The 26638-nt window shown below is 41.9% G+C and overlaps 1 protein-coding gene across 1 annotated transcript in view; it reads right to left on the reverse strand.

The window, feature by feature from the left end:
* Nucleotides 1-25926, reverse strand: part of MAPKAPK3 (mitogen-activated protein kinase-activated protein kinase 3) — a 43476-nt gene extending 17550 nt beyond the window's left edge. The window contains exon 1 of the mRNA XM_010140438.1: nucleotides 25702-25926. Coding sequence (XP_010138740.1) covers nucleotides 25702-25926 — 225 coding nt within the window. The remainder of the gene's footprint in view (nucleotides 1-25701) is intronic.
* Nucleotides 25927-26638: the final 712 nt, after the last annotated feature.

The following is a 26638-nucleotide window of genomic DNA, read 5'->3' on the forward strand; positions in this document are numbered from 1 at the left end:
GAGGGTGGCTCGAGGGGGAAGAAAGAAGAGCTATCCTTATGGCTTTGGACATTTTGTCTTTTATTACATGCCGATTATTTGCACTACATCTATTAATTCAATGTTAACGGTCTTTATCTGTTTCCAGATCGCTTCGTAAGGGATAAAGCCATCCTTTGTGTTAGAACACTAAAGGAATTCAAATTATCACGGTTTTCTTCTCCACGCATCAGCACTGCCAGTCAGTCAAGCCGCAGCAAGAAGCATGTGTCTGTCTGCAACGGCAGCCCAGCAAGCAGGGGAATCCACACATGCAAATCTCAAAGAAAGCGCTGAATTTTTTCTTAAAATAAGAAATAGAACACATTTCTGCTCAAATTATTTAGTGGTGAAGCATCAGTCTAGAGACAAGGGATAAATCCAGGGTAGGCACAGGTAGGGGGTCATCACTAAATCTTTCACTTGTCTGCTTTTATTTCAAATCCAGCTTAGGCTATTAGACATTAAATCTGCTTGGAGGCTTCACTGAAACTAACTGTCATTCCGATTCCTGCAGAGCTGTCCAAGCCGCTACTGCTGCTGGCATTAACTGGCATCTCCATCACTGCTCAGGTACACAGCCAATCCCAGAGGCAGGCTTCTCCCAGTTAGTAATAGTCAGTAGTAATGATCAGGTAGCACAATTTGCAACACTTCTGCCTGTGCTATCTAATCCTTTCACTCCAGCTACTGAGTGTCAGGGTTTTACAATCTGCAGTGAGGGATCCTTCTCCAGCCATCTTTCCTCTCTGGTCTTCCAATCTCTGCTTAGCTTATCCTTTAAATGGCAAAAGCTACAACAGATCTTTGGTACCTTGCAAATGTAAGTGAGAATGAAGAGGACTCTAAGAGGACTGCTTGCACGTGGTGCGCGTGTCATACTCTGGAACCAATTTCCTCTTGACATCACAGAAGGCTTCAAATTTATTAACCACTTGCTTCAAGGGGAAAATGGGAGAAAAAGCAAAACAGGCAAAGATAAAAAGAATTAGCAGAGAGATGTGCTCTTTTGTAAGAGTTTGTGCACTGAACATAGAGCAAATCCACTGATGTATTCAGCTCTCCAAGCACTCCTGCTTCTCCATCCTCAGAGTGCACACCACAAATACTATTTTGCTCCAAGCCTCTCTTCTGCAGTGAATCAACTAGGTCTCTCAAAAATAACTTTGGTGTGGTTTTGAATGTTATTTATTGTAGCAGTATTCAAATCACCACTGGGCACTCAATGACTTTACAACTTGAGGTAAATTAATGAGACATACCAGTATGAATTCTCTAATTACACATGCATGTAGCCATGCAAAAGTCAACTGTCTTTGTTCATAAGTGTTAGTGGAGATACAGCAAATACAACTGCAATGGCAAAGCAGTAGGTCAGTGTACATTTCCACGGAATCCCCTTGCACACGTGAGGTTAGCCTAAAATGCAGGCACAAAAATGAGCAAATGAAGAAAACCTACTGTTCTGACAAATACTCTGATACTACATGAATCTACTTGAACTGCAGTGCCTAAAGTCTGTGACTGTACATTCAGTACTATGGGGTATATATATGGATTTAAATAAAAAGCATGCTATGCATTTTGCCACAACTGTAAGATTACTTTGCATTTTAATACTGTACTTGCTTTGCTGTGGGTATGGAAAAGTAATTCTTAATGGTACCTTAAGATTCCAGTTCTACTCAGTTGTGACAGGCTACAAACCAGCTACATGCAGCTTCTATTTTATTCAAAATATTGCAATTATATTTTAAAAGAAAAATAAACAGCTATTAGCATGCTGTTACTAGGCAAGAACACCCTCAAATGCTTGTTTATACAAGAAGGCCTAGAGATCAGCTCCTCTCTCTACTTTGTCCTTATTACAATTCTACCACAAACTGCTGCTGTTTAGCCAGCGCTGACAACTGCATTCAGTACCTGCAGTCAATATGTAGTGTCTGGGAAGACCTGCTGCAAAGCCCTTTCTGAAACCCAGACACACCACAAAACACCGTTTCTTTCCTTCATTCTCTAATACGCGTACTATGACCATCTGAGATGAAACAAAACTGACAAGTGCTCTAAAGGTCTCTCCATGCCTTGTTTTAAAGCCGCCCCTTTCTCCAGGGAGAGGCAGAAATGCAGGGCAAACAGGCAAGCTGCAGGATTTGTGTTCACGCTCTTTCCATGTCTGATCTTTGGTCTGTAGGACCTTGACATGGCTTTGCTCCACGCTGAGATGCTCATCTGCACCAAAACCATCGTCTCCTTCCTCGGAGCCGGATTTTGAATGTAGTAGTCACACACTCAGAGTGCAGCTGTGTGACACCCATAGCAGCTGTGGCACCTAAAATGCAGGATGTTCTGCCCAACGTGCTGACATGGCTCTGCCTATAGCAAACTCAGGTTATCAGCATAATGCCACATTTCCCAAAGCCCTGAATAGCAAAAAATACAAAAAAATTTGGATTGTGATTAAAATAAATCCGTAGCTCTACCACTAATTTTACTCTTCCTAAATTTCTGAGCTGAGGAAAAGGAAATCTAAAAACCCTGCTGAGAATTATGACACTTTTTACTTTACAGTTTCACTCTAGTGCCTGATACGCGATTTGCTTTTAAGTAGGAGGAAAAAAAAAAAAGAGGAAGAAACACTTCAACAAAATTCACTCCTGCAAGCTACAAGTTCATAAATTCCGATAACAAGGGTTCAGATGACTTTGCTTCAGTAATTCATACATCTCAATCCGTGGCTGGTCAAAAGTAACAGAACTTGCCTGCAAAACTTTGCTGTTTAAGAAAATTCCAGCAGTACAAAGGCACCTCCTCAGAGCGTAAGCCCATCAAACTGTCCTTCTGCTTTGTCTTTAGCTCCTCATAGAACACTGGAACAAATTCAAAAGCATTATCTTGACCTTCTAGGTGTCTAATGCTTCTATATGCTGGAATCAAAGCACAGAAAAGATCACTTAAAACTTTGAGACATACACTATAGCCAACAGTTTTGCTACCCTGCTATAATGAAATTGCCCACAGAGAGGATACACCTTGTCTGTACAGGAGCCAGAGCTGCCTTGGGGGCCAACCTGAGACTAAGACACAGATTTCCACACAAACTACAGCTATCACAAAAACCTCTCCCATTTGCTTTTTAAGTGCCAGTTGTATTTCTTTACCCTTGCCTTTCTCCTGTGCAATGACCTTAGTGCAGCCATACCTCCAGAAAACACACCAGCACTTTTCATGATCATGAAATGGGATGGAATGCGTGTCTGCCAGGATGTGACCCTCTCACACTTCCCAATATTGACAGCCACAGTTGCTAAGTTCCATTTCAACCACCTCTTATGTACCCTCCTCCCAATAATACGACATTTTAATTACATATATAGCCTTACACTTTTATTTTTCTTAAAAAAAAAAAACCCCAAACCAAAAAAATCTCCAACCCCCCAGAAAACACCTCAACAACATACCTAATTACTCTAGTAGTAACAGCCATTGCAATTCCACTGGAAGAAGTGGGAAGAGCAAACATCACACATGTTATCCAGAGTGCTTAATGCTCATTTCAGTGCTAAGTGCCATGAAACCCACCTGTACAGCCGCGTGGGACAGAAGAACAATAATACCAAGATAAGTGAGGCAGGATGGGAGCAGGAGCCAGAAAAGGCACAGACCAGAAAACAGAAGTACTGAGAAGTTCTAAGTTTGACAGTCCCTTTCTTAGTCTTCATGTTAATAAACAGTATCAAAATTAACACAGAAGTGACAATACTGAACAATGTAGAAGCAAAAATTAGCAACATGTTTAATCTTATTAACCACAGCTAACAGCAGCTCCAAGAGGAACCCGTGCTGCCCCTCAATCTTTTCTATATTTCTTGTATATGTATGTGACTCCTATGACGTCAAACACTCATTCCTGAGAGCTGTCGCCTGTAGGAACTTGACTTGCCTTAAAAAAAACCCCAAAAATCTAAAACAAAGTCGTAAAATCTTCAGCAAGGACATCTGTAAGATTTCTCTAGTGCCTCAGATCAGTGCTATACACGTTTTCACACTCACATTTGTGCAAGCTCTGCCGCTGGCATTTTCAAGCAAATATCTGTATCTATTTCTAATTCACAGCTCAGTAGGCAGCTCAGTGGCTGATGACTTAAAGGCCCATCACGCATGAAGATCCCTGGAAGTGCAGATATATGTGTATAGCAAAGATATGACAGACAATGGTGCAACTGTGAACGGAAACAAAACCACACAGCATTCAGCAGAAGCTAGAAATGCAAAGGAAGCCATTAAAAGAACGAGGAGAGCAAATTGCTCTCCCAAGACTTCTTGTGCTTATTTTCTCTGAATATATATTCTAAAGCCAAGCAATCTATTATATAGGAAGGGAAAGAAATAAACTGGGGAAGGGGGAATTCAACAGATGGAGTCAACAGAAGCAAGTGACAGTGCAGTAAAACTGTTATTTATGCTGCAATTCTCATTGATTCATTTTGCTCAGTGCACTAGCTTAGCCACCCAGGGTTACAGCTCTGCTTCGCCAGAACGGCATCCGAATCCAGCAATCAAAGCCATTACTTTTCTCCTGAGCCCCACAACACACGCCTGGAGCAGCTAATGCCTTAGAGCACTCACTACTTGATTAAATGCTCTTTAATACCCATGACACTGGAAAACACACACTTCCTAGAGCACGACTGGGAGCTGCCAGTTCATACACAGCCTAATAGCCCTTCCCAGCTCCTTTCAGGAACCTTCATGAAACACTACGCGAGCTGCCTTTAAGGAAGATCCTCTCACCACATAAATGCCCCATTCTTCTAATCTAAACCCCTCCTGAGCCACGGCTCCCTTGCTTCATGCAAACCTGTGCAGTTATTTGCCCAGCCCATTCAGACTGCCACCCTGCCTGGTCGAGCACCAGACTGCACAGCCAAGGGCTTCTGCTAGCTCCTGACAAGTCACTGCTCTCAGCTACGCTGGGCAAGCAGACTTTACTTCCCCTTGCCCAGAGGGCAGAGAACAACTTTCCATTTTGCTGCCCACTTTATATCAATTTTTAGCCACCTAGCTTCCCTCTAAAGATTTTTCCTATACCAGGATATGTTGTGAAGTGAGATGTGGGAGTAGAGGGCTCCCTCCCCAACATCCATGTTCCATTTCCCTGACAGATGTCAGAAAGAACTGCTTCACATTTCCTGCAACCAGAAGACAGGAAGCAGTCAGACACCACAAAGGTAGAACAGAGATGCTTAAGAGGAAGGGTGGGGGGTTTTGCCAAAATCAAGAGCATTTCCTTCACGTTCCTGAATAGATTTCCTCTCCACTTGTGTTGTGTTGGCTGCCTCATCACTACACATGCTAAAGGAAGGGGGGAATCCCAATGTTCTGATGTTTCGGCTAAAGCAACACCGTGCTGAGGACTGCACAGGGGTCAGAAAAATGAGATGTAGCAAAAGCACTTCTGAACAAAAATCATTCCAGGAATTTCAATCCTTTGCATCTTTCCAAGCTGAAACTAACATCCATTTCTGGCCCTTAAGAATCTGTCCTTTCCCCCCCCGCCCCCTCCCTGCAGCAGTATCCGCTTGTGGTACACTGCAACATTGGCTCATTTCCACAAGTCAGTGCCTGAAAGAGAGAAGTCTGGGCTTGAGGGAGAGGGAGGAGGGAGTGAGAAAGCTGGGGCAATGGAGAAAAGGGACTCTGAAGATCTTCCCAGCCTAAAGTCACCTGCCTAATTTCAACTGACATTAGCACTGTGGAAACAGCTGCCCATGAAAGCATTGATGACTTCTGAGGTGATGACTTCACCGACACAATGTGCCATCCGGTATCATTCTCCTAGACATGACACATCAGGGAATCAGGAAAACATACCCACACTAAAGCCACGTTAACAGAGAAACAGATTGTCTGAGCTGCGCAGCTGCTGGTCCCTCAGTAGAGCTGATTCAACACCTTGCAGCAGGCAGTGGCAAGGGGAGAGGGCACTCAGCCGTGATGCGCTCCCTATCAGTCGGGAAGACAGATCCCCAAGTGGAGACAGGAAGGGCAAGGGAAACAGACAGATTTTGAACACCACGCAGCACTCCGTAAGACCTGGATGATGCCTGATTAAGATGCAGGGGTTTGTCCAAGGCCTGTCAGGTGGTGCTAATTTCAACTCACCGGGGTTAATCCTTCTCCTGTCACCAACATGCTCATGTATTTATCGATATATGGCCATGTAACACTTTTCCAAGCAGTGGCCACTTCGAAAACCTTTAGAAACCATCTCTTGGTTTCTCTTCACCATTTGATAATCACGTGACATAAGATGAACGAAAGGGTTATTTGTCCAAATTCACAGCCACTCTTGTGACCCTCCCGCCCCCATTAGTTACTAACGGAAGTTAAAAGGGCTGCTTGCAACCAGCAAGAGACCAGCTCTGAGGAGCAGCCCAGCACCCCTACCACCGCAAGCTTCTTGACTGACAATGCTCTGTTTTGTGCAAGGGAGGAGAATCCCTGAAGGTCCGGTAAAAGAACATCAAGACAGTGATATATCGTCCTCATCACACGACTACGCAGTACAAGCTCAGCCAGGTCAAATGTAATCACTTTCAAAACACTTCTTAACACTAAATGATGATACCAACTATTGCAGAATCTGGAGATATTTTTCAAACCTTAATGCATTAAATCTTTAAAGCTCCTGAAGCCTCTTTTTTTTCTTAGCAGTTGACTATTCTAAACTAAGAGGCTGTGATAATTTGAACATGGGATGGTGCTCGGTCAGAATTCATAATCATCCATCACTAGCTGATTAGATTAGAACCATTTTAGTCAAAACTAAAAGTTTTCACATGAATATATACAACAAATTGGTAGAAAAGCATTCTTAGGTCTTGGACAGAACAACCATTCAAAATCACCATAATCCTTCTTAATCCTTTACATACCAGATAAACAATAGCTAATTTGCCTATTAAGTCTGGATGCAGAAATCCCCTTCCGGATCCTTGCTCTGCCTGAATTAGATTAGTCTTCCACTTCACCACCCGAGTCCTTACAGCTCTTACAGAGAACTCTTCACTTGTCTACAATGTGCCATGTCTCCCAGCTTCCCCTGCTGAAACACAAGTTAGCAAGGAGGGACGCAGCCCTGAATTTCTCAGACCCCAGCTGAGTGGGAGTCACTGTCCATTTTGGGATGGGTCTGGCTATTCTTATTCCTCATGAGGAGTTTTAAAAGTTTCTGGGTGTTCCTAAATGTGGGGAATACAAATTTTTGTTTTCATGCAGTCAAAATATCATTTGCTGTGCAGTTTTAAGGGAGGTATTTCTAAACCAAATTATCACAACAGAAAGGAGAAGGTGAGCCTTAGGAAGAAAACCTCATTGTGGGTACAGACACTCATTACATCCAGCACGAGGGAGATTCAGTAGAGAGCCTGAGAAAAGACAACAACACCCCTAAGACAAGGCTCATGAATGCTGGCAGAACTGGAGAGCTGCACATCAGGACTCTTGTAGGGTCTCTGGGGGATGCCATGTGATAGCTGCAATTGGTTTCTAGAACATTCACTGACACAGCAAGCACTACTGGAAAAGTATTATTGCTCATTTCTCAAAGGACTGTTACATAAATACCTATTCCTGTTTTGCTCATTTATCCCTGTAAGTCTTAGGTCAAAAGACCATATTCCAAGTCCTAAGTTCTTGTGGAAGTGAAGCCTTTCCATAACTTTGCGATGTGCTTAGCAAGGCAATTTCTATTCTCTTGCCTTTTGAGAAAGATGGAACAAGGCTGGGCTGCAGAAACAAGCCTGAAGTCTGGATGCTTTCTCAAATGACTAAGCGCATAGTTTTCACGACCCAAATTCTGGCTACACCACAATAGCAACGTTACAAAGCATACAGCTTCAGATTTGAATTAAGCGAGTATTTAAGGAAGCTAAACTAAACAACAACCAATTCAAGAACGTGCATCAAATGAAGTAAGCAACTGAGCTCACCATCTTCCTTCAGAGGTACATCTGGAACTCGAAGTTGGGACATCTTGCCACAGCCCATAATCCCACCTCTTGGTCTGCCCTGACTGCAACTTCTGAAGCTGCACAGCCCCCGTGTCTTTGGAAGCTTGTCAATGAATGTCACCCTCCTTTGAGCTCTGTTCCCCTTGAGCACCCTGTAGGCCTCAGCTCCCAAAATTCATTGGATACTTCTACTCTTAGAACCTACCCTGTTCCTCCCCATATGTGAAGCCGGGACAATACAAACTTAACTCACAGCAGTGTTGTGAAAATAACAGCGATCCAGGCATTATAGTGAAAAAAAAAAGCCCAACCAGGAGGAAATGAAAAACAACCGTTTGCAGAGCAGGTCTAGAATAATCTGAAGAAGCCTTGTCCAGATGCTAAGCAATGACACCAGCTATTGAAACCAGGCATCTCACAATCTAATAATTCTCTCTTCACACTGAAAAAGGCTAAAGTGTTGTAGAAAATATAGTGCAAAACAGTCAAAGTATACATAGCATGGATCTGGCATTTACTACATCTGATTGCTCAGTTTCCCAACGCCAAACTGCTACTTTAGGAAGGAGTTTTGTATATGTGAGATTGTCTAGTTTTTGTGGTGTGGGCTTTTTTTTTAGCAACAGCAAAACAACCCTGAAAATAACAAATCCCCTTATGCATCTTTATACTGACACCCCTCATGACTTATCTGCACAGCTAACGCTCACATACCTACTGCACAGACCTCTGCCAGTTCGCTAAAAGGACAAGAGTTACAGTAAAAGTAGCTGACGACAATAAAAGAACATAACAACTGTGGATAAGCAAGCAGGTATAAAACATTTTGTACCACTGAGTTTTATAGCTACTTGATGACTGGAGAGAAACCAGGAAACAAGATATTCTGGGATGCAGTCCTGCTTGGAGGGGTGAGCACTGTGCCAGGCAGCCTTCTAGTTATCTTCTGAAAAAAACCCACAAAAACCAAACCTAACCCAACCCTCCTGCTGGTCCCATACACAGTTCCGACCCCTTGCATTAATCCCATCATCCTTTCATACCAGGTTTCACCACCCAGTGAGCTCTTCTCCCACCCTCTGAAACTACCGGAGCCTTTACTCAGTCAGCATTTCTTGCCAAACCCCAGACTCCAGCTACTTTTCCTCCCCCTCTGCATTCTCCACCCCTTGGTTCCCAGTCCGCCTCTCTGTCAGGGCTCCTCACCCAAATCCAGCCTAGACCACCCTCTGTTCCCCATCCATCATCTTATTGGTCCTGTTTCTGCGTCCTGGGTCCTCCTTCAGCAACACCTCCTCAGCAGATTGCATTTTCTACCACCTTTGGACCTCAGTTTCTCTGCTCCCCATTCTCTCTTTTGGTACTCAGCAGATCCCTGTTCCTCTGTGCTTTCAAGGACGGTGGGAGAGTCATAGGCCAGACTAGAGACTGCTTCTCTTCATAACTGTGTCCAGAGCTGGGACAGATTCCAGAAGCACAGGGCTTTAATCTCTGGAAAATACCTGCTCTGCTGTAGTCAATAGCATGTCCAGTGCAAATGCTCCTTTGGGAATGCCAACTGTTAAAAGTGACGCATCTCCTCTGACCATTAAAGATTTCATATTTGGCTGAACTTGGGATGATTTTAAGGGTGACAGGGAGAGACATTCCTAGAAAAAAAGTCACCCCTCAATAAACTGTAAATCCAAGTAACAAGCAAATCGCTAGGAGCTTAATCTGTATTTTATGGAGGCAAAACAATTTTTCCTCTAGTCTTATTGCTGGAAATGGTTGAAAAATTTCTGCTAAAACAACTCCCGCAAAACTATTTCTGTTTGGCACAGAAAAGACCCTCCTTCAAGTCTGTCAGAACAGTCAGATGAGAGAGGCCCTGTAAATCAAGCCAAGCCCATCTGGAAGCCAAGGTGTGAGCCCTGCCCACAGGCAAGTGCTTTGCCCAGCCCCGTTCTGCATCCTTCCAGAGGCACAGCAGAGTTCCCTGCTAAGAGCACTCAGAGCACTGATGTCACAATATCATCATTTTTCCCGACAACTATTTTTTTCTTTTTACATGAGATTTATCACGAGCCACAGTTCTGATGTCTTCACCAAGATAAAGCACTCTCTTAACATAACAGATATTTTGCCTGAGCAAGGACAATGACTTTGGTGGTTATTTTTGTTTCTTTCCACAATTAACTCTGATACTGCCTGAGAAGCTAATTACATCAGAAAAGTAATCAGTATTTTATCTGAGATGCCTTTTCCTGATGCTGTCTTGAAGCCACATATACTCAGCTTTCATCATTGTTCACCCTTGCGAACACCCATTATCCAGAACAATCTGCTCTCGGAGCAATTCAGATAGTGGATGTCTCCTGGGCTCTCCTGACAGGCAGCGTCTGTCACCCAGTGCTGAAACTTGCAGGGTGCAGATGGCCTTTCCTTCCACGGATTAAGCAGTCCCAGCTCTAGAACTATTGTAGTGAATCAGATGAACCCTGATGCTCCAAATATAACTGTGGGTCTCCAAGTGCAGCTGCATACACAGTTCCTCAACTTTTTAAATGCTTCTGTGCTGTCATAAAATAATCCCCGAAAGGAATAAAGTCATACTTGCGTCTCAGTCTGCATCATTCTCCATATTTTACTTCTGCCTATTTCTCCCATTTTCTGAAGACTACATGTCTTCCACTTTGTTTTTATTTTCTAACTTTATTGCTATTATTCTCTACCTTTTGCTGCTGCTTGAATCATCATTTAGAAGAACAGAGGAATCAACAACCTTGGCATCTTTTACTGCAACTTCTTCATTTGCTTTGTTCAAATTCAGCCACATTTCTCTTGGAAGACTGAGAGTAGTACTTTCTAACTTCATTAATGCTTGCTCAAACCAATAATCAAAACTGGGCTTTATCTTTATTTCACTGTTACATTACACAGAACTGTGCCACTACATTGCTTTTTAAAAAATACGTAATTTTCTACCACTCTGGTTTATTTTAATTAAAATAGTAAAATCAATAATTCTTAGACTCATTTATCCGACGGCTCACCTCTTTCAGCAGTGATCATTATCTCCATGTCTTTCATTTTCCTCAGTTCTACTGGGCAACACCAGGACATTTGCGTGCCTGATTTTTTTTGTCGTACCAAGTCTACAGATAAGTAATTTGCTGCCTCCTATTCTCCCATTTCAAACTCACAATAAAATAGGTGAAGTTGGAAAATACCACACTTGCTTTACTTTTGGGTAATTAACAACAAATTACTTTTTAAGAATAGAAGAGAATTTTAAATAAATGTAGTCAGGTTAAAGAAGTATGAGAGTATTTGGCCACGTCTGTGCCAGGCTTTTTATAACGCTTACGTCTCTGGCTCCAGCAAAGAGACCCCAGTTCAACAGCAATAGGGGAAGCAGGCCGAGGTACAACACATCAAAGCAGCTCCTGGAGCAGCCAAGCTTCCTGGAGGGCAGTGCTAACACTTAGCTCATGTTTTTCATCAGCCAGCTACCAACACCATATACATCTATAAATCATTACTGCTAGCACAGAGTAAGATGTTGTAACTGCGATTACAGAATACTGCAGCCTTTGATACCTGTATTCAACTCCAGGTTACAGCCTTCACACTAAGGGCTTGAGTCAGGCACATCCTTACCATCTGTGGGGTCAACATCCCATATCATCCTCATCAACCTACCTGCTCCTGCCCTTGAACCTGGGTCACCTCACCAAAGAAGTCATCTGGGGCTGGCAGGGGAGATGCCATCCTGGAAGAATTATCTGACTATGTATTAAAGAAGATTCAGATCGGTGGAGAGCACGTGCACTGGAAGAACAGACACGCACATCCCAGAATACTCTGTCGTTCTTGCACAATCAAAGCCTGTCCTTCATAGAGAGTTGTTCTGGGGCAGTGATCGTGCTGTTTACCCCAGAACAGCTCTGTAGGGAGGCTGCCACGCTGGGCAGCCCAGCACACACTCTCCTCATACAGCCTAGCTGGAAGTGGGCACTGGGGACACTTGCCCAAGTGCTCTCCAAGCCTTTTAAAGCTGAACGTAAAAGTAACAACTGCATGTCAAAAGGACTTTGGCCAGACAGTAGAAGTACTGAGTAAACATCCCTCACAGCTCCTCCAAGTCTCCCACAGGAGCGCTTAAATCAACGCGAGTAGGTAAAATTTGGTATATTCTGTGGACTAAAATCCTCACGTATCCAAATCTTTCTCCTTACACATTTGGCAGGTTTTAAGATGTAAATTATAATGCTAAGTGGATATACAGGAAAATAAAGTGTTGAAATTGGAACAGAGAGCTTATGGACCCGGTGTTAAAGCACAGAGGCTTGGGTTACTGCAGGGTCATCAGAAGCACAAACACAACACAGTCAAGTTGAAGTGTGGAAGTAGCATGCCACCTATTTTTGGACTACTTTTTCCTATATTTTTGATTTATATTCTGCATGGAAGCCCGAGTATTTCCTGAAAATGGCAATGCTTACTGACTTCTATTTTCACAGTCAGTGAGAAAACAAATACAAGGCCAAAACTGAATTCCTACTTCAAGCCAAACTCCAACAGACTTTTCAGAAAAAAAGGCAGAAAGGAATCTAACATTTCTGGTTTAGTTACTCATCCCACAAGTTTGATTTTGTTATGTATTTGTGGTTACTAACAAATCTCTAGTGGGCTACAGTTTCCAGTAATTAATGTTTATTTGTACCTCTGTTTCTAAATAATATAAATATTGTCATGTCCTCACACAAAGATATATATAAATATGCAAAAAAGGGCAAAACTATTTATTTTATTTTATTTTGAGCTAACAAGTGCTAAGATTTCAGAAAATGGGATACATGCAAATAAAATACCAGAACTTACATTCCTGTATCACTAAAAAAGTAAAAAAAAAAAAAAAAATTTACAAATTAGGAGTTGTTAAAAACTAACTAATTGGGGAGCATATCAACTATAAAGAAAAAGCAGAGTAGAGAGATACTACACTCCTACCTGGCCTCAGAAAAAGTTCAAATGCAAATACTTGGTTTATTTCTAGAGGAATTTTACTTTTTTCTTCTTCAATATATACCTTATTAAATGACAAATTAGATATTGAAAACTCCAAATTAAGTAGTCTGGAAAATGATTAACAGCAAATTTAATCATACTTCAGAAGTATAGTTTCTATTTATCAAATGCTAAATAGATCTGAGAGAAGAAAAAGGGAAAAATTTCAAACAGTGATTTCCCCTCACATAATTTTTAATAACAAAATGGAAATTTTGAGGTGGAAGGGAAAATTGACATTTACTGACATTTAGCAGTTAAAATGTAATCCTTCCAGAGAATGAATAAAAGAAAAAGATGGGGGTGGAAGACAAGAGAATCAATTTCTGTCCTGATTACACAGAAGAAAAAATTTTAAAAGCGAGGAATAAACTGAATAAAAGCACAAACCCACGAGTATTTGCAGATGAAGTTCCCCCAAGCATGGAGGAGGATGTCAGAGGTCCCAGGAATACTGATTTTGGGGTTCCCTACAAAACAAGCAGCTAGCCACAAACCACTCATGGTAAATGTCATGCTGAACTGGAAAAGAGATCATGGCTCCCCATGTCTCAGTGGCAGTAATTAGTGACCAATACACACTAACACGCAGCTCAAAATCTGCACAGGATTCTATTTATTTGTTTAGGAAAATGCTTTATAAATCTAATTAATCCATTTTAAAAAAAGCAAATAGAAAAGAAGAAAACCCTCATGAGTTCTGTAGCAGGGACACCAATCACTCTATGTAGATACAAGCTGAAATACAAAACATCCACCAAGATTTCTGGATGATCACGCAACAAAATGTGCATAGGAATGTAAAGACTGGGTACAGTCCGAAGGTATAAGGTATGTCAATGACTAACTTGCAGATTTAGATTAAATGTGGTATGAAAGCATAAATTATCTTCATTAAAGCTAATTTATTTTTTAATTAAAGTTTAAGTATTATTTGAAGGCTTGAACAGACAGCTTAAGCCAACTGAAAGCAGCCTGATTTCTCAGTAGGGTCACCATGTTAGAAAAGTCACTCCTGCTTTGAATCACTTCAAGTTAAGTAGTTGAAATTGAGAGAGCTCTACTCTTGTGAACTCTTTTCATAAAAAACCCTGATGTACTAGGGAACTTGGAAAGATACCATCCTTCAGAAAAGGTGAGGAACCTTGGGGTAATAAGTAACAATCATAAAGCTGAACCTTGATTCACATTAATAATATATTACCAGTGCTAATCTCAACAAGAAAGCATTTAATGCTCTTGTGCCCATAAAGGAGTAATGACATGCAGTTGTCTGCTGGTAATCCCTTACGCAGCAGGAAACCGAGTGGAGATGGAACACATTAATGTTATTCATTTTTAATGTGAAACAGTGCAATGTTCCTCAGTGCTGTAGGTGGTGTGTTGTGCACATGAGAAGTTGGTGACTAGCAGGGATGTTAACAACACCCTCTCCTACCAAGTCATCTCTGTTTTCACTTGCTAAAATGCAGGTCAGTAGATCAGTTTTAAAAGACAAAAATGACCTTTTTGGTCTGCTGAGTCAGAGCAGCCTCAAGAAACAAGAGATGAAGCAATTGTAAATGTTTGTTCAGCACACAATAGAGAGTCAGCAGAGTGAATGGGCTCAGAGGGTAGAGTTTAGAAGGTTTACATAACAAAACCAGACAGCATCAATCTCCTCATGACCTCTGATGCTTGGGATAGATGGGAAAGATGACATGTGAGAAATTCCTTGTTCAACAGTATCATGGATGCTTCCCCATCCTATCCTCAGAGGACTGCCACACAGCCCCTTCTCACACTGACTCTACCCAAGCTCCAAGCTCAAACCATTCTCCTCCAAAACTGCCCTCCTGTAAAACATGCTCCTTTGCTGGTAGGGTGCCAGCAAACTCTTGCTTTAGTTATTAAACAGTCCTACACAGTTATCAGCTCATATTGCCAAAAATCAAGACTGTCACAGATAGCAAGAACCAGTTTGGTGTATTTTGATTTAACAAAAAATTATTATTGCTGTGTTAGATGTTTTATTGAACCAACATTTGTGAGAACTTTCTCCATATTTCCCCTATGAGACTTGGCTTTTGTGCACAAACCCACAACACCGCAGTCATTCACCCTCCCTCACACCTCCACAACAGTGATTCAGACAGTAGAGGTAGGAAGGACTCAGAATTAATTGCTCTTATATTATTGATAGAAGACTTGATACATATTGCTGGTTTTGCCTCCTCCCTACTGCACTAAGAGGACAGTTTTTGTAGATGTCGGGTGTCATGCCCCATTTTCAACAGTAACAGGCATATAAGCCCAGCCCAAAACAGAGATGTGCCTGGCAATCAGGGTTTCTGAAATGCAACTGGAACTAAAACTTACTCTCACATTCCCTCTGCCTTCAAGAGGCCTTTAATCACAGCATCTCAGCAACAGGCAAAAACTATCACACAGCTGAGTGACTGGAGGAAAATTCCACTTGATACCAACCCACCAGAACTGAGACTGTTTCTAAATTAATTGACCTTTCCTCACCCACCACTCTCACTTTGCTAGCCAGCTTCCCCTTGCTCTGGTGCCGGAAATCTTGTTCAGATGCTGCTCTGTAGGTTTCCAAACATGAAAAAAGGCAACTGAAAATCCACCCAACTAAACGTGATAAACCTGGAAAAACACTTAATTCCAGGAGACAAGACAGCTATCCAAAGATCTTGCCCTTTGTTAAGAATGACTTGTGTACCACAAACTCCATGCAGAGACAGATTCTCATTGAGAAAGTGACAGAAATAAACAGTAAGAATACAACCAGCTATCAAAAGCAAGCTGCAATTCTATTCTGTTTCGGATACAAAGCTTAGTCTTTAGGAGTCATTAACAGGCATCCAAAAAATTAATTAAAACCATAGCTGGATTTGAGTATTTGAGCCAGTTTAATGAATCAAACTTCCCATTTTCCTAAAGTTTCAGCTTCTGTTTTCAACTGTCTTCAGGTTTTTACCATAATCTCTATTAAAGGTGCAAATAAGCAACAGAAAGTGCCTGAAAAGAAGTTTCAACATTATACTGTTTGCATTTCCATGGCCCGAGCCTGATAAAAGTGCTTTCCTGTCCAGCCCCACCCTTCATATGAGGGGGAAAAAAAAAAAAGATTTAAATATGAATAGCCATTGTGAAAAGTCTATTTCACTTCATGTTTACACTCTGGTTTAGACAAGAACAATTTGTGCAGGAAGACACACCCTGACACGAAACTATTACACAAGTGATGGGCACTACCCAGAGCTACAGCCACCTGCAGTGCTGATACCAAAGCTCCACCTCCCTCTCCTTCAACCAAAGAGTATTTTACATTGCAGCAGCAATACCGGTAACACAAGTCAAGCAATAAGAAGCCTTCCAAAGCTCAAAGTTTCCTTACTTATCCTGACAGTTCTGTAATTCTAAGTTGTAACAGCAGGATCTAGAAGAACACGGCCAAATTTGTACAGCATCGTGTAACTATGGCGGTTTTCTTCACATTTGCAACACTCCAGAGAAGCGCTTTCTTCCTCCCAAGATCTTCACAGCATTACTGCCACTCAGCTCCTGAGACAATGAATTTCACAGGTTAACTATGTATTAGAAAATATTTTTAAACAATGTAATTTTGCAAGGTCAGTAGGAGCGAGGCTTAGTTCCCACACTGAGGGACTAGGTGCCTCAGAACACCCATCTGAGCAGGTTTAATTGGAGCAGGTTTCACATTACTGGGCAAGATGAAAGGACTGATCATTTCTCCTGTTATCATTCATAAGCAGGCATGGAACATGGGTCAGAAAGAAGAGTGCTCCGCTCTGCTTTATCACAAACCTACTGCCACAGGCTTTGCAAGTATGCAAGTGCTATTTTGTTCACAGGAAAACTCTTCAAAAAGTGGACAACAGAGCAGCACCCTTCAGAACAGAGGGCTTGAAAGAACAGGAAGCTTCTAAGCATCGAGGAACCATCAAGCCCCGCCACTCTCCCAAGTGTCAAATTTTGACTGTAAGTTGATTGGAAAGAGAAGAGTAGAACAAATGAAAGGCTTTTCCTCTTCACAAAGACAATGGAGACGTTGTACTGCAGTGTGGCTGCAGCAAGGGCCTCTACTGTGGCGAGGCAGCTGAGCCAGAACACACAGCCCCCTCCCCTCCCTACCTTGGAGCCCTGACATCTTTGGTGTTAACAACTCCGTTGCTGTGGAAACCAGACTGCTTTTGACAAAGCCACATTGACTAAAAGCAACATGTGGGAAAATGGAATAAGGCCATGAAAGAAATTAATCCTGTACAAAAATGTATGTATTTATTTTTCTTGGTTAAAAATGAAGCAAGTAAAGAATAGTATTTCTGATCATTAGGACTCCAGGCAAGAGCACAGCAGCTGCGCCAGTACCAAATGTCAGGCCTTGTGGCACTGCAAATGGCATTTTAAGGACTCTTCACCCCTGAAATACATGGTAGATTTGATGCTAAGGAGTACACAGGAGTCCCACACAGAATACAGGTGTGCAAGGCAGCTGGTCCCTATCCAGTTTTTAACTGCTTGCCTTTGAAAACAAAAATAAAAACCAAATCCACCCCACAGTGTAACAGAAACCAACTGCAGTTACAAATCACCTCTCAAGAGCTTTCATAAGGCTTACAGCTGATTCACATCTAGGCAAACTACTCGTCCCAGCCAAAATTTCACCACACAAAAAGCTCAGTGGATGAAGAGCATGAGTCACTCCACACCCTGCCATTTCCAAAGTTTACATATTTTAGAAGTGCTGTCCAAACAAACAAAAAAAGTTTTTCCAAGCTCTCCCCTTACAATGGGCTTAATAAATCTGTCCCCAGCCCTAGCTGACTCAGATCCCAGGAGCTGCCTTAGGGCCTGCTACTTGGAACACCAGTGTACTTAAGAGTGTATTCAAGAAAAAAAAAAATCATCCTGGGAAAAAACCCATGGAGAAGGGCCAGAGTTTGAACTGGCAAGACTTAAGTTCAGTGAACAGTGCAACTTTAATAAGATTGGCTCCTTAGCCAGAGCATGTGAAATTACTCATAAATATGGCACACACAGGGTGGTTTCTTTTGGTTTTGTTAAGCAAGTTCAGCAAGCAAACTTGCCTGGAGGAAAAATTAATTTTACACAAATTTAATACTTGCTTTTTCTCTTAAAACAGGCCATGAAAGCTTCAGTGCAAAATGCCACATATTACAAAGATTCAGGGACTAGGAGGCCACGCATGATTTACATGCTGAGCAAGAATCCTCTCCTCCTTCACTTCTGAGGTATTAAAATGCTGGAGCGTTATAGCTTAATCTCATTTACGAAGCTTTGAATCATCTTAAGTACTTAGGAAGTCTGTGTGAAATACCACAATCCAGGCAGTTTATACGCTCTAACCCAGACAGACCGCACCACCAGCTTTCATTGGTGAGGATGGAAAGAAGTTCTCACGGTTTTCCAGTTAAGTAAACAGGTCATCTACTCTCCGCCTCCCACACTGGCCACATCTCTGCCGCTTTCCTCTTCATGACTGTCACCACGTCTTCTTGCAGTGAAGATGTGTGAGAGCCACAATGCAAACCGTTCAAACAGCTCACTGTACCCCAGAAATGAGGACAGCTATGCAGACCCTGTACTTTTGCTATTAGATTATTACACATGATCCTAGAGTCTGGCATTCCAAAGACACATTTAACATGGAAGAAACAAACAAAGAAACATAACAAAGAAACATATGCACATTGTATGAGAAATGGCAATGTTTTTAGGGTGAAGGAAATAGTCACTGCAAAAACATTTAGGGATGCAAAATGTTGCATGTGATTATGTAAATAAATCAGCAAATGTAACTTTTTTCCAGAAAAAAAAAAATCACTGTATACAGTTAAGGGATTAACACAAAACAGTCTTTATATGCAAGAGATTCACCTATTGACTTTCTCAAATTCACATGGGCTCTTGCTTCCAATGACAGTGACATCTTCCTTCTCTATGCTTCCTATGAACTTATCACAGCAAGAAGATAATCTCTTTTTTCTGTCAAGACTTAACTGGCAGTGGGCTATCACAAGGAGTCATTCTCAGGCCAGGCTTGTCCCAGAGACAGAGAAATAAATATATGCTAAGGATGAAAAAGGTACATGTGAGCCATGACATTCAGGTGTGGCCCTGATTCTTCCTAAATTATTAAAGACATTATCAGGTTTCACCAGTCTGGACATCCATCTAGCTGGTGATACCATAAATAAATGAGGCTGAACCACACTTGTTTTCTAAATGAACTCTAAAATTCCTGCATTTTTTCCCTGGAACTAAAGCTGATTTGAAAAATCCAGTTATCTGTAATAAGACTCCCAGCTAGCATGAATCAGTTAATCAGAATTGGAGGATTTAGACTCTAAAGGGAGGAGAGAGAAACAAAGGGAAGGTCTGCTAGCCGAAAGGGTGTCAAGTGATTAGCCATGTCTGAGCAACCTACGCACGTGCGCTCCCTTTAAGCGCCTTCCTCGCAGTTGAAGTAAGACACATGTCTATAACACCTTCTCAGATCTTTGAACCCATCAGGTCTTTGAACCCATCAGGTCTTTGAACCCAGGGGAAGGCAGGGGAACGCACTTTCACTTCCCAACCTTTGGTGCTACACAAGTTAGGGTATAACTTGTGCCAGCTTGTGAGTAGACTGGAAGAGAACACAGAAGGTGCAAAGCAGCATCAACACAGTTTGGGTTTTTTCAAGGTGACTTAATAGTTTATAGCATTTGCCTTCCTATTTGCACTTTTTAAGCTTAATAAAGTGCCATTGAGCCTAGTAAGAATTTACTTCACAGGGTTTTATTATTTCAGACCAAGACCTTTTTTTTTTTAATGATTTGCTGCATTTCAGATAAGGTGAAAATCAGTCAAGAATGTCAAATCTTCGAAGTAAACTGTTAAAGTCCACCTTTTTTCAAAAAAAATTAACTAGTTCAAGTGATGTTCTGGAAGGTACCATTTTGGCCCAAATACGTACAAACTGCTCAAAGACTCAGGTCTTGAATGACTCACTGGTTTAAAAACAATTCTTGTAGCAGTAGAAACGACCCACTTTTTAATTGACTGAATGTTATTTTAGGTATTTTATGCATATTTACATAATACTTACCAAGATTGATGCTGACGGATAAAATTCAAGGACCAGCCTCATGCTATCCATATTTTAGGTACTCCTCCATACACTGGGGACTGCCATTTAACTAGAACTTTTCTGAACTCATATTCATTCTACGCTGTATCTGGCTTTGATCTACAACACATAGCTCCTGGAGTTTATTACTCATACTCAGCCATGTGAGATAAACCAGTATAAATAGGCTGCAGGAAACATGGTGGGTAAGAGGGAACTACAGAATACGTCACTAGAAAGTGCTATTTTCCTCCTGAAACACACAGTCACTCCAGTAAAGCAAGAGCTCCTTCATCCTGCACAAAGCCTAACCAACAATCACACTTGGTTCCCCTGAATTCCCACTGCAGTTCTAGCTCAGTACAACATTTTTCTTCCTTATTCTAAAAATGCTGGAATGTTTCATTCCTAATCTAACTAATTTACTTCTCTTCTAAAAATGCAGTCTGTAGCATCTAAGAACATTGTTAACATCTCCCATTCTACAATCAACTGTCAGCCTAAAATAAACCCCTCCTTCACTGCATGCATTGCCTTCTCCACTGCTGCATTCTTTCCCTTCATCATCACCTTATTCCAGCCAATGAACAGGGTATTTTAGAAGTACCGGCTATTCAGAAAACTTGCAAAAGAGATACCTTGGACTGTACAGTCTAGTTTGTAAGCAATTATGACCTGACTTTAGGCTATACTAACTGAAAACAGACTATCCAGCACTCGGCTTACGTAATACAGTATTATTTAATGTGATCGGAAACATTAAGATTGAGGGAGAGGCAGAATCATAGCACAGGACTAAATGAAATTAAGGCAATGCAGAACAACTATGACTTTCTCCACAGTGACTCCACTTTGGAAGGCAGAATATCATTCTCTATATAATCCTGTGCATGGTTTTCAAGAACCATTTGGGGAAAGATTTTTTTTTTCTTCACCATTTGTTTCTCCATTACCTGCTTTCCTTCCTTCTGAGCACAAAGTTATGCTAATATTCTTTGGGATAACAGTAGAGCCTCCTACTCTATGATTAAAATTTATATCATTCACTGAAAGTTCCTTAAATCTAAAAGGCAAGGAGGAGCCTGTTCATTTTTATGTTAGCTTTTTGCTTTATTTAACTTCTGGGCTTCACCTATTTGTCTGCAAATCAGCAAGTCACATACACTGTATTGTTAGCACTTAGCAGCACAGGACATTTGCCATGAGGCAGGTCATGGCTTAACTTGCTATTTATTCTAGAGGATAAGACCTATGTGTAGACGTGGCGCTTGGGGACATGATTTAGTGGTGGACTTGGCAGTGCCAGGTTAATGGTTTGGACTCAGTGATCTTAAGGGTCTTGTCCAACCTAAACGATTCTGTGAACTAGCAGGTCCGTTCATACACTTGGCCTAAACCTAGCAGTCTCAGATGACTTGCAGGCAGCCACAGTATAGAGCACGTACACACAGTGCTTAGAGGAGAAGCACTTTACAACTACTGTACTGTTATTCAGGAGAGGATTTATACCAAAAGTACCAATACACTCATAACCAATGGTCTTTGTTTTCCTGAACTTCTAAGGGTCTTTGTTTTGCTGCTATGCCTGAATTGTCCTTCCTTTTCTTCTCCTGGAAAGAAGCAACGTCTGTTTATGGAAGGTGAATAGTATGCCAATGACATCAAATGTTTTCTACATCCTGAAACATCCACCAAAAAACTCTGAAGCAGCAAAGTCTCAAACCCCAGCAGAATGCTCACTAGCTCTCTTTCTTGATCCCAACTCTGTCGGAGCCCCATCTTTCACAAAAATAAAGTAGGTCATGAAATCCATTGGAGTATTATTTTGACACCACTTAGCAGGACTTTGTGCCAAAAAAAAAAAACCCAAACAAAAAGAAGTGAAGGATAAAGAAAGAAAGAACAATGAGAGGCAAGTCCCAGGGGTCCCTTATTATCCTCACGGATAGTCAGTTATTTTGGTCTCCTCTCCCTAAAACCAGGGAGGAATGTGAAAAACAGCAGAGAACGCTCAGGCTGATGACAATGTTAAAGGAGTGGAGGTTAAATTTTAGCCCCAAAAGGTAAAGTGAACAGAAGGGGGCAGGCTGGCAAAGAAGAGATAAAAATAGAAGAGTGACTAGACTTCACTTGACTGCTATTTCTGGATCAACTATGGAAAGAGATCTGAGAAGGTTTTCTATTTGTAAGGGACAGATCAAAACACAGTTCTCTTCTAGAAGGCTGCAGTCCTGCACAGCAGTTTTGTTTATGCTTCTACCGTTCTAAATCCTTGTGTTCTCACTATTTGGAAACAGTGCCGTTCAGCCAAAACATCATTATGCATCTAAATGAGTAACCAGATTAGATTTTCTGGAGCAGGACAGCAACGCGTGTGGCATTTCCATCTACAGAAACAAAGCTGACAGCACACTGTAAAAGTGTGTAGCAAATCACAATGCCAAGCAGAGTAAACTGAGCCACATAATGCTTTAGGAAAATAACCAAAGCCCTGCAGTATCTCTGAGAGGATGCCTTGCGTTTTCCCACTCTAAAATGATCAGTGAAATTCTAACTAACTCCAATTATGGACATGGACTAAAGAGAAGACAACAGGGACCTCCCAGTGACAATATGTAGTGCTTGATGGACACATGGCTCTGGGAATGAATGTTTCTGCCTGTTTGAGCCCTTTCCTCTTGAGTACCTCAGCTAAAATTCCTTCCACCGAGTAATTTCTGTCCAGATCCTGGCTGGCTGGCTTTGTTCCATATAAAAGAAAACCTGCAGGCAGAAAGCTGCGCCATCTGCCAAGTCAGAAGCTGCTTTAATGGACAAGTTTGGTGCGAAGAGGAACAGACTATTATGCTTTATCTCCAGCGGCAGGAGTGATGTTTTTCCTTTCCCAGAAGTAGGTTACAGTGAGCACGCTCATGCCTGAAGTATTCGTCCACAAATATACATAAATCTCAACTGATAGTGCACAAGCAACCTCCAGAAAAAAATCCATCCAGCATCCCGTTTTTTCCTGTTCAACTTGCAACGAAATCTTTACATTCTCTTTACCTGTCAGACCAGCTGGGTTTTCTCTGAGAGAGCTTCATCAGTCTCCACTTTCTATTTCAGCATCATGCCTAGGAAGTATGAGCAGTGACAAGGCAGAAACACCAAGGCCCTATTGCCCCTACACATAGAATTCTGCACTGAAGCTGTATCTGTTCACTTTCTTTCCCAGGTTTCTTGTCCCTTTTCCATAACTGTTTTCACTGCATGGTTTGCTCTGAAGTTTCATCTGGAACAGGTTTGGGACTTGTGTGACCCAGTTCAGGTTCCACAAGAAACAATGAAAATATTGCCTCTGAGTATTTTCATTCTTTCAAATATCTTCAGGGCTAGGAAAATATCTTTCTATTCTTACCAATTAACCAAGCACAACTTTTATCCTTCCTTGTTGGGTAATCTTCTCATTAGACCATCTTTGGAGAGAACGGCAGATTCTCTCTGGGCTGCTGGCAGTTTTACTTAATTGCATATTTAACTTTCTGTTCAGCACTTAAACTCATAACGATGAGAAATACATACACGGAAGCAGCAAACCATCACCTGCCATTTAAACTCCCTAAAGAACTCATAAACATATTAATATTTCTGTCCCTTTCAGAAGAATAGTGCACACATTCCACAGCTGGGGGAGGAGGATGACAAACACATATATAACGCCATTTCTGTGATATATTAGCCATTACTGACAAACTCCAGTTTGGGAAGGAGGGTTTGTGCTTTGGTCCTTAATACATTTTAAAGATTCTGAAAAAATCAGCTGACTCAGTCAGTGCTAAACAGAAAGTGGTAGTAGAGGATCTGCTATAGGCTCCTTGTCTCCATCAGGCAGGGCACAGTCCATCTGGACACAGCAACTTTACTTCTCTTCTTCCCTTCCCCAACTCCAGGAGCTAAACTAAAATGTTCTAGGGATGCCAGTATCCATAGGAATGTATTTCCTGTTTGAGTCTAGAGCTACTGAATTTGCTCTGGAACATGCATGCTGCCACTACATTGTGCTCTGGAATGGAAACTTCATTTTAAAAAGCTTCCAGCCCTTATGACTACAAAACCTTTTATGTATCAATGGTCTGTACTCAACAAAGCTGCTGAACTCCTCAGGAACAGCAGAACAGGTTCAGTATTAACTATTATCCTTCTACACAGTATGCTAAGTATAGAAATTAATGTTGACAACACTTCAGAAGCATTTGATTAATGGGTCACCTCAAGAGTCGTAAAAGTCTGACACTCGCCTATGCAGGTGCAAAACACCAGTACTTCCAGCCTGTTTGCCAGAACCACCAGTTTCCCCACGACAGACTTCCGTGAGTCAGCTACATGAAGCTAATACAAAAACAGTGTGATAAGAAAGTAAGAGTGTTAGAAACAGGTGAATTAATCAGCATGTTATTGTATTACAATAGTAATAGTTCCTCTGTTAAAAATCTTTTCAATACACAAAGCTACCAGGAATTTTCAGTCTGCTCTATCCAGGCACACAGGCTTTCCTGGGGACAGCAGTTCTAGCTTGGTAAAAGGTGAAGACCATATCCCGACCTTGGCAGAGCTTCCAGTTGAGCACTAGCAGAGTTGTCCTGCTGCCAGTAAATACCGAGCATGAGGTTTAAGAACAATAAGAATGCCTGAAAGCCTTCTAGACATCCCGTAACAGTCTTGGTAATTCTCAGGACAATTACTTCAGCTGGTGTTCAGTCCTACCACACAGAACCATCCTGGTTCTCATCTGGGCTGCTTTTTCCCAATGAGGTGATTTAAAAGCGTTCAAGTTTCAAAGCAGCAGAGCAAAAGGCAGGCAAGCTTTATGTTCTCTAATGAATGGTTATTGCTCCATCTATTTAAGTGGTACTTATCACCATAAATATCCACTACATTTACTTGCCTTACTGGTGTAATCAGTGCTTTCCCAGGTAATACCCTTCTGTACACGGATTGCCAAAACAAAGAAAAGTGAGTAAACAACTAGAAATGCCCCTTGAAGAAAGTCTTCAAAGGGAGGAAGGCCTGAAGACCAATGAACATTTAAATACTTCACAGTATTTAGGCCTATTTCATTGCACAACATCCAAAATACTTTCCTTCCCAAGTATTGCATAACACGTTCATTCAAAACCTAGCAAGCTTTCTTGCAGAACACACCAAGACACTGTTCTCTCCCCCACTTTTTTGTCTTTTAAACATGAATACAAGAATTTTGCAGCTGATAACATTCTTCTGGAAACTCTCACAGAATATTCCAGAAAAGAATCAAATTTGGACTACAGCGTTGTAGGTAATAGCAAACATCTCCAGACACTCAAATTCTTCACGCAGCACTCTCTGTGAAAGGTAAGCAGCAGAACAAGTAGCTTTTACAGGGCTTTGGAAATGAGCTCTGGCCTCCAATCCATTAATAAGGCAAAAAAGAAAAAAACTACATACCTTCAAAGCACATTTCTGGCCTGTCTCCTTATTGAAACACTCCAGTACTTTGCCATTGATTCCCAACCCTAGCACTCGTTTGGAGAGTTTGTAGTCATCCGTAACTGCGTGTTTTTTTATCTCTAGTTTGACATGGGCTGTGCCCCCAGGCAAGGATTTCACGCTGCTCTTGCTATCCACCTGACTCTCTGGCTGGGGCTTCTGTTCATCTTTGCTTTGTTCCATATCAGGGAAGAGTCTGAGACGACAGAGATACCCAACAGACTCCCTGTGGGGTATCCTCAGCTAAATGCCTCCTCTTGCGCGATCAAACCCAGTGCTTCAAACAGTCCATTTGCCCTCCAGTTGGTCCTGAGTAAGAATGTAAACGAGTATTAGTAATTGATGGCAATTCTCGGTCAGCAGTTTAAATTACTCTTTTATTGCAACAAGTGCGTGCACTGAGTCTTGGACTGAAGTTTTACTCAGCTAAGCTCTGTAAAACAGACCAGAGACAGCCTCTGCTTCAAGGAGCTTATAACCCAGCATCAACAACTTGTTGCCTCAATGTTTTATGTAGAAGTCTCCACAGTGGTCCCCTGTCTCATCCCAACACTCCGCGTTACACAAGAGAAACACGATTAAATCCCAGAGGGGCACTCCCCGGGCAGGCATTGGAAGGGATGCTGGACCAGCGCTTAGCAAACTGCCCTGGCCCACAGGGCGAGGGGCAGGTGCAGCATTAGCCCATCAAACCACCCAAAACCTCCGGTATGTGGAGACGCAGCGGTGCGGCTCCCAAAGCCGAGGAGCTGCCTGACCCTTCTGGGGACCAGAGAACCTCTGGCCTCTCAGGAGCGCAGTCCCGGGCGTGGTACCGGTGCCACGGCTTCCGAGCCCTGTTAACACGGCTGAGCCACGAGCAGGCGAAGCGCCGGAGGAGGCTGCAAGCCAGGGG

This window comes from Buceros rhinoceros, unplaced genomic scaffold (assembly GCF_000710305.1).
Source record: "Buceros rhinoceros silvestris isolate BGI_N320 unplaced genomic scaffold, ASM71030v1 scaffold41717, whole genome shotgun sequence".
NCBI classification, from domain to species: Eukaryota; Metazoa; Chordata; class Aves; order Bucerotiformes; family Bucerotidae; genus Buceros; species Buceros rhinoceros.